At 40.3% G+C, this 9,778-nt stretch overlaps 1 protein-coding gene across 2 annotated transcripts in view; it reads right to left on the minus strand.

Annotated features, from left to right (window-relative positions):
* Positions 1–9,778, minus strand: part of Wdr72 (WD repeat domain 72) — a 165,354-nt gene that overhangs the window by 103,971 nt on the left and 51,605 nt on the right. For both annotated transcript variants that reach the window (XM_013346376.2, XM_013346375.2), the window contains exon 13: positions 7,440–7,642. In XM_013346376.2, the coding sequence (XP_013201830.1) occupies positions 7,440–7,642 (203 nt within the window). The remainder of the gene's footprint in view (positions 1–7,439; positions 7,643–9,778) is intronic.

Genomic DNA, 9,778 nt, shown 5'->3' on the forward strand with positions numbered 1-9,778 from the left:
AAAAAAAAAAAAAAAAAAAAAAGAGAGAGAGAAAGAAAAGAAAAAAAGAAAAGAAGAAAAGAAAAGTACTAGAAAAGCCCCTAAACCTAGTCCCCAAACCTGCAAGGCTGCTTTGGGAACATAATGTTGTCAACAGCCACAAAAGATTCTGCCATCCATATTTTAAGAAATAAAATAAAAACCACACACAGAGAGAATGGAGGGAAAGTAGAAGACACATTGATACGTAAATATCGAGAAGTCATTGGTCTGAGTCTGGAACGTCACCCCAAATTCCGTCTGCTTTTCCACTAATTCTTTTCTACAGAGGACAGAGACTCCAGGCTCAACTGCCCGAGAACTGTGACTCAACAGGAAGGAACCAGGAAATCGTATCCTAAAACACCACTTTGGTACTGTCTGTGGCAAGTCTTAACTGGAAACTCAAAGTGGATTGCATTTAAAACAATATTTAAGCTCCCACTTCTCCATCCTCAATAGCCGTTGATAGGTCCACGGAAGAGAAAAGAACAGCTTCCTAGAAGCAAGAAGCTGATATTGATTTTTTTTTTCAGCAGTGAGTCTCCCGTTCTGTGTGGCTGCTGTCAAAGGCAATCTCTAACAGCTGGAGTCAAATTGTACTATTTAGAGAAAGAGCCCTTGTCAAGTGGACCGTAAGTCCCCCAACAATACGCTATTCAAATGGCACTTTGCCACACAAATTGCTGGCGGGCTGAGTAACCCATGGCAGTGACTGGGGCCAGTATCAAAGTTTCATTTTGATGAGAGGTTTTACTCTCACACATTAAGCAAGCTTTTTTTGAAGACCTATGAGGCTATCTATCCCGGGCCCCGGAATGCTGCAAACAATTAAAATCTGTTTAAATACATCAACGGAACCTGACAACATTAATATGGATCTGGTGTTAACTGCGTTTGTCACAGGGGGAGGAGCAGTGCCCTTCTGGAGCTAGCAGCCCCCCTCCCCCGGCACGTGCAGTACAAAGCTTGGCTCTGGCCAGCCGTACACCATGAAATAGGCGCTTTTTCCTTTTGTAACTCCGATTTACATGGCTGACGAATGTTTAGATTTGAGCGAGGCTTTGAAGTCCTCTGAGGAAATTCAGGGTGGCTCCTGTGCAGGAGGCCGGCAGCTGGAGTTACTTCACCATGCTTATTCTTTCTGTGGGGACCGGACCTCCTGAGGTAGTTTTGAAACAAAGCTATGATCGCCTACACTAGTTTTTCTCGTGATTGAGGCAACTTTCTGAATAAAAAAAATAAAGTCTAAATTCATCTTACTAAATGGAAGATAGGATTTTTTTCATAAAGAAGTTATTTTTTAAGCATTATCCATTAAGGAAGCTTTTATTCACCTTACAGAACCTCTGAGAAATGGTTGCCTTCTGTCAAAAACACCTCTTGCTGTATATATCGTTCAAAAAGCAACCTGTCCTGCCCACATTGCCACTACCAGAGGTTTTCCTATACTGCCCGAGGTGGGCGGTGCTATCATTCAGTCACTGAGTTCTAAATACAGATTAAGTAAAGTTAAATATTTAAAATGAAAATTTTAACACTAAACTTATAGAGCTGAGTGTTTTCAACATTTAATGAAAATGACTTTTCATGTGAAATTATGCAAAATTTTCCAGGTTATTTATACTTTGATTACCTATCAAAAGGGATACCACCCAGACTCCCTGCCAACCAAAGAAGTGGAAAGAATCATTCTACATGGGGAATTTATCTTTGTAGATTTTAGTATATGTGTACACATAGAGTATTTGTGATTACGTATACACGTGTATGCACAATACCTGAGGATGCCACAGAGGCCGGGGATGCCCGGAGCTTGAGTTACAGGCAGTTGTGAGCTGTCTGGCATGGGTGCTGGGAACCACACTCGGGTCCTCTGAAAGATCAGCAAGCACTCTAAACCATTGAGCCATCTCTCCAGGCCTTTATTCTCTAATAACTCAAGTATCTTTAAACAAATACTACCTACTCTTTTCTAATGCAATGCAATATCGATAACTGAATATTTAAATAAAATGTTGTTAAACTACATGTAATAGTTCACTGTCTCGGTGAGCTTTAATTTAATATTTTAATGTGAATCTACAGGTGAGACTTTCAAGTGTCATTATTTTGTCCTGTTTTGGTTATTTTGTGTGTCATGAAACAAAACAGAAAACAAAAAGCAAAAAACAAAAGTAGATTTTGGTTTGGAGTCTTGGCTCAGTGGTATACTTAGTGGTACACATTCTGCTCTTTCAGAAGTCCCCAGAACCCATACCCTTGTGAGGTGCTTCACAACCACTTGTGACTCTAGCTCCACGATCCTATGCCCAGCTCTGGCCTCCATGGGCACCTGGGCTCGTGTGTGTGTGTGTCACACATTTGATTGCACCCAGAAATCTTAATTTGCAGGGTGTTTTGTGGTTGTTTTTATCTGTTTCTTTGTTTTAGAAAGAATAGTGCTCCCCAGCACATACAAGTACTAGTCTCTATACAGTAATAGAATTTAATGTATTGGCACAAGCTATTTCAATTTACACTCCATCATATATACACATGTATACAAACCTATATAAAAATATATGAAATTAAGATAAATGACTTAATTAAAATTTCAGACATGGATAAAAGAAGAGTTAGAGATTCTTTATCCAGGTCCTCCTGATACTTCTACATGTTCCATGACAAAGAGAAGTTCTAGACCATAGATCAGCAAACAACAGTCAGTATATTACATCTGGGCAACTGCCTGTTGCTGTAAGGTAAAGTCTCCCTGGATACCCCACGGTTACCCCAGTGCTGAACAGCAGTGGTACACATTCTATTCTTTCAGAAGTCCCCAGAACCCATATCCATGTGAGGTGCTTCACAACCACCTGAGTAGGCAATGATCTGAGCTGTAACCCTAAAGCAGTCACTCCTTGATTTTACTGAAGGAGTCACATAACCCTTTTCATGGTCACCATTGTCTTCAATAAATAAAATACAGATCACACGTTTTTAAATTGCCCACCAGTCATTTTAAGACAACACAAATAGAAAGTGAGTAAAGTTGGTTTAAATAATTTTTATTTCATCTCAATATTCAAAATAAATGTGTTTAACATTTTGTCCTGGTATTATTTCAAACACCAACTAGTGCTGCCCTGCGTTCATTTTCATGTCACCACATTAGACATGACAGCTCTAAGCTAGCAAGCAAGTAGGGAGCTGGTAAGGGAGAGAAGTTCTGCTCAGCTCAGCAGAGTCCTTCTCAGATAGATACTGTGAATGCATAAGTCCTGGCAATTAAAATAATCCTGGTTATCCCTTTACCCATCTTGTAGATAAGAAGCACAGTAAAAAACTGAAGGCATACACACAAACACACACACACACACACACACACACACACACACACACACACTCACGCACGCACCCACAATGAAAATGCACCAACTAACCAATGAGCAAAATGGGACTTTTCTCTTTAAAATACAGTGTAGCAGCAAAGATCCCTGTCATGTAGCAATGATTTTAGCCCAGTTGTTAAATCCCTACCTCAAAGCTAAATTTCTCCCACTGCTATTTAAGTAGATTCTATCCTGCTTTATCCTCTGCCCAATCTAAGGAAAGTCAACACACAGTAGTGTATCCCATAAATCCGTTAAGACCCTGACTCTCCTCCTCTGGTCCCAAAGATCTTCTCTGTAGAGCAGCAGAGATTCAACTCCTCCAGAAATTCAAAGCGCATATATTTTAAAAATGATTTTTATGACATTGTCTGTTCTCTTCATAATCTGGCCTTCATTTATATGCAGTCCCCAGATGCATGAAGAAAAACTGAACAGAACATTCTAGAAACATCCAAATTTGACCAACTTTGAGTTCTAAATGCTTTCTTTCTGTTTAAATTGTCTAGTCCATTGCTGCCCTGAAGTCTACCTGTGCCTCGCTACCACTGACACGGCAAAAACACAAAGCCGTCTTAGATGCTCTAAAGTGCATAGGCTTCTTGTCCCCCATTTTCCTCGCCTACAGGATGTATGTGATTCACACACTCTTTGAAAATTATTTTCTTATGAAACTCATGAAGCATTCACTATATTTTTTAAAATATTTATTTAGTTATTTATTTATTATGCATACAATGTTCTGTATGTGTGTATGCCTGCAGGCTAGAAGAGGGCACCAGACCCCATTACATATGGTTGTGAGCCACCATGTGGTTGCTGGGAATTGAACTCAGGACCTTCGGAAGAGCAGGCAATGCTCTTAACTGCTGAGCCATCTCTCCAGCCCAGCATTCACTATATTAAGAGAAAATCACCTATGGGCTGGGAAGATGACTCAATGGAGAGAGCTTTTCTCTCAAAAATGTGAAAAGCTAAGTTTGAGTCCCCAGGATTCAGAGAAAAGCTGAGCATACTATCACACATCGGTGCTATGGTGAGAGGAAAGGCAGAGAATCCCAGAAGCTCACAAGATATCCACCCTGGGGGGCATCTGTAACAGCAAACAACAAAATGACCTCATGACAAGCAATGTGGGTGGCAAGGACCAGCACCTGAAGCTGCTCTCTGACCTCCACATGGGCGCCGGGACATGTATGCCCACACTCTCACATACAAATCACATGCACAGAAACATAGATTAATAACACACCAGTTTACCTTTGAAATCTTATACTTTAAAATGAAACAATCTCACTAGGCAAGTGGTAGTGCACACCTTTAATCCCAGCACTAGGAAGGCAGAGGCAGCCTGGTCTATGGAGTGAGTTCTAGAACAACTGGGTCTACACAGAGAAACCCAAAACAAACAAAATCACGAACAAACAAATAAATAAATAACAAATAAATAATAAAAATAAGACAATCTCAGCACCCTGGCTCTAAGAAAACCCTAAAATAACCCATGAATGGAGGACAATGAGGACATCTCATACATAACTGAAAGTGTAACAGAGAAGCACAAATACAAATACCCACAGCCCCCCCAAAGCTGGTGACAACAGGAGCATGTACAGGGACAGAGGTGACTCCCCTGTCCTCTTTACTTCTCCACTACAAAGAACACAGGCTGAAAATTGTAGCCTGCTCAGGTAAAGGGCAACAACTAGAAAATAGAGTGGAAATCAGTCTAGAAGAAGGAAGACAAGACCCGGGTATTTTATTACTTCTTGAAGTCAAGAAAGAAACAAAATTATATAGAGAAAATGAAATGTGTATATATTGCCACCACGACCTAAAGGATAGCTCAGAGTGGTGGGAAAAAACAGCAGTCAGTTTACCTTTGGGGAATCCAAGCAGAAAAACCTAGTGAAAATGATTTTCTTTTCCTACAGACCTTACACCTCCAACTCTGAACCACACAGATCAACAGACACCTAGCTCTTGCCTGCCATTCTAGAAGACTTCCTACTCCACTATTTGTACACTTAGTGTACAAAGTCGTGCATTTCTTTATGACACTCTCAGACCCAGGGATCTAGCATCTACTCAGGTTCGCCCCACATGGCCCTCTTCAGCACATTCCTGCTCCACTACGACAGATGGCAAGGAAGCTGCACTGGCATGGGAAAGCACAGCTGGATTCTGTAACTGAATCCAATCATGTACAGGATTCAAAAAAAAATTATCACAACTATATAAGTATCCTTAAAAACAGCCTGTTTTCATGTTAGAAATGCTGAGAATTAGGGCTGGAAAGATGGCTCAGTGGTTAAGAGCACTGGCTGCTCTTTCAGAGGATCTGAGTTCAGCTCCCAGTACCCACATGGTGGCTCACAACCATCTGTAACTTCAGTTCCAGGGAATCTGATGCCCTCTTCTGGACTCCATAAGCACAGCCTGTACACAATGTCCATGCATGTGGGCCAAAATTAATACATAAATATAAAGGGCAGATTTGGACGACCTCAAAATAATGAAAAAGTACAGAAAATAAGCTGCTATGCCCTAGTTTAGAATCCGAAGAAGGAGAGCATAAACTGAAGCAGGTTGTCTGATGAAATAGTAAACAGAGAAATGCAGGATTCAGGGGATTTTCACTCTAGTTTAATCATGACCTGGGGAGATGGTGGCCTGACAGTGTCTGACTTTCAGAACTCAGTGGACCAATACTCTGATACTGGCATAACAAGGACCACAAGGCTCTGCATCAAGATCTGTGATGTGCAATCATCCAGCTTTGAGACTGGACGATCCACCAGTGTGATTCCAGCACTGTTACTTGCTCACTGTTCGTCCTGCGAACACCCTTCAAGTGACACATGTACTGTTAGGTGTTGTGTTGGCGTCTGAAATCTCACAACAAGTGCTAGACTCAGATAAGATTCACATCAGGTCCCGAAACCTGTAAGGTGGTGTGGAAGTTCAGATGTATGGCTTGGCTTCCATTGCTTTGATGAATGACAAGACATCTTTTGTTTCTAATACAAACGTGCCCACAAGAAAAAAAATGGGATCAAAGCTAATTCTTCATTAAAAAGCAAAGAAATAACAGGAAATGGGAATAATATGAAAATCCCAATTTAGAAACCTTCCTTCCCACATTTCCACAAGATAATTTTGATTTTGATTTTATTTACATTATTTCCAATTATATGTAAGAGAGTATGTGTGTGCAACATGGCTCTATATACATGTGAGAGCCCAAGAAAGACAGAGGTATCAGGTCCCTGAAGTTGTAGTTACACACAGCTGTGGGGCCCGTGTGGCTGGTGAGATCGAAACTTGAATCCCCTAGAAGAGCAGTAAGTGCTCTTGACAACGGAGCAATCTCTTGAGCCCCTATTTTTAGTTTTCTAAAATCCTTTAGGTTCAAACATGTTACTGAAAATTTATATATGAATTATTAATTAGTAAAAAATAATTTATAGCAGCAAAAGAGCAATAAAACATAGACTTTATAGTAGCCCTTAAAATTTCAGAAATGTATTAAGTAATATTATGGAGAAGATATTTACATGGAAAAACACCAGGTACATCCATACACATGGCACAAGTAAAGATGTTAACAAGACAGCATGAAGGATAAAAAATGGAAAATAATATCTGAAAGAAACTAGATTAAATCACTATCACATGTCTAGAAAGAAAAATATTAAAGATAGCTTAATAACAAGAAACAAGTCGGAGTAAAAGATACTAAATGTATTCAACTAAAGAATTAAAATGGATCCAAACTACAGAATATAATCACCACCATTGAAAAACACTTATAATTCGAGTTGACATAACAGTAACTTAATTTTTGATACATTGGAAACTCTATTGTCACAAATGTCATTGCGAGGATGTCATTCACTTTGGTGTTAAATGTCCCCCATCCTGTTCCACCCAACATTACTGGACCAATGTCATCATCTGCTTCTTTGCTTTTGTGCCGACAGGTTAGAGCCATGGCGCATCTTACCCCGGTTGCTGTCTTGTACAACACTGGAGATGTGGACTCACCTTACATGAAGACTCCAGCTGCAGACCAGGGCAGGGCACCAGCCCAGACTGGTGGGAACTGGAGGACCTCTGCTCTGCACCTTTGTGCTTGTGTGTCTCTGAGGCCACTGACAGTGTAGGCTCAGCTCTGACAAGCGGCAAGTTATCACCACGGTTAAGAATAATCCTTGCTCTTTCTCCTGTTTCATGCCTTTCCAAAGTGCCTAGAAAACAAAATTTAAGATGCAAAACAAAGGCAAGTAAAATATCTACCAGAGTAGAATAAAGAGACCTCAAAAGATGTTTTCGTAGAAGGACCTTGGATCTTTAAGCTGTCATTCCTGCCTTCTTACAACAGAAAGAGCCAGTCTGGGAACTTTGTCTAGATAGTTTAAACTTTGTCATCAACTATAAAGCAGTGGACTTGAAAGTCTTTTTATCCACTGGAACCAACATTCCAAGGGTCTCCATGACTAAAACCCATCTTACTATCCCGTAGGAAAATAAGCAATAAGGAACAATTATGGAATATTTTTGTGCCGTCTCCTAGTGTCCCAGCTCACAAACAACAGAGACTCTGGAGCGCTCGTCTGGGATTCCCAGGTTTGCAGTGTTGCAGCTGCTAATGTGTAACTTACTTAAACAATTAGGGTTGTTAAAGACACTGAAGCTTAGGGTGCATCTGCCCTCACTCTGAGCACCCCAGCTTTTGCTGTTGTTTTTATTGCTGGAGTTTGTTACCGTCAGAGCCTTTCTTTTTTTATTTCTTATGTTATTAGAACTGGAATTAATCTCCTCTGCCCTCTGACATTCTTCCAGCTGCAGGAGTGGTGCTGACAACTCTAATTTAAAGATAAAAAGAACAAAAGTATAGGGCTGGAGAGATGGCTCATCAGTTAAGAGCATTGGCTGCTCTTGTAGAAAGAACACTGTCTGGGTTCTGAGCCATATGGTGGCTCAAAAATACCTGTAACTCCAGCTCCAGGGGATACAATGTCTTCTTCTGACATCTGTGGGCACTGCACTCATGTGGAATACATTCATATATAGACACACATACACAGATACATGTAAATAATAAAAATAAATCTTTAAATAAAAGTGCAAGTATAAAATTGGTTTACTAGAGTTGACCTGAGGTGTTGCCCTATGCTTACCAAATAAGTATAAAGACTAGAGTTCAGATCCATACTACTCAGGTAAATGCCTGGTAGGCAAGGTAGTGTACCTGTAATTCCAGCATGCAGGAAACAACACAGGGAGTTCCCTGCCTAGTTTAGCCCAAGTGGTGAGCTCTGGGTAAAGTGAGAGACCCTGGCTCAATAAATAAAGAATAGAACAAACAGAGAAGACATGAGACATGATCTTTTGACCTCCAAATGTATGCACATAAAAGTGTGACACCATACCAAGAAAATACACACATGCATATAATACACATAGACTCATTATAATGCACACACACACACACACACACACACACACACACACACACACACACACAATGATCAGAAGACTGGAGAGCTTAGTAGCGAGGTTCTGCCCAGCTATAAAGGCCTCAGTTTAGAACGCAGCACCTCAATGTCCCTATAACCATAGCACTATGGGAGGCAGAGAAAGAAGGATCAGTTGTTGGCTGCCAACCAGCCTAGGCAAAACCCATGAGCTCCAGGTTCATGGGGAGACCCTGCCTCAAAAAAACAAACGTGCAGAGGAATAGAGGTAGACCCCAGCACTGTCTTTGGTTTCTAAACCCATTCACAGGTAGACATATACTACACACATGTATGCACACTACACTCATATACACACACATGCACATAAAAAAGGAAGCATCAGAAAACAATTGACAAATAGTCAACTGGTTTTGCAAATGCAATATCATGCATTCATTGAGTAAGTTAATCTTGATGTCTGCTTTCTATCCTCTGAGTTCATTTGTATTATTAATCTTATATTATGTATAATGCATACCCAACTGAATAAAAATAATAAGAAATTGAATAATTAATACCACATTACAGATTTAATTTCATATTATTTCTTTCCCACCAATGAGGAAAAGTTGTAGCATGTGTTAAAGATAATTAATTCTCACTGATAATATTTTTAAAAGATCAAATACGTTGTTTATCATGGGGAAGTGTTAGTAAAAATCATAGATCACTCTTTCTCCTGATAAGGAGCTAGGTGTGCAAACTGTATGACAATTACTCAGCCTATCTCAGGCTTCTCCTCCCTCCCCTGCTAACTCCATCACCATTAGCTGGTATTCAGCACTTTAAACTGGTACTGGCCTGTAGAGAGACCCCGCCTTTTGGGGCGGGACAGCCTCGGGCGAATGTTTTTACTAATGAATT

Source organism: Microtus ochrogaster, chromosome 5, assembly GCF_000317375.1.
Source record: "Microtus ochrogaster isolate Prairie Vole_2 chromosome 5, MicOch1.0, whole genome shotgun sequence".
Classification (NCBI taxonomy): Eukaryota; Metazoa; Chordata; class Mammalia; order Rodentia; family Cricetidae; genus Microtus; species Microtus ochrogaster.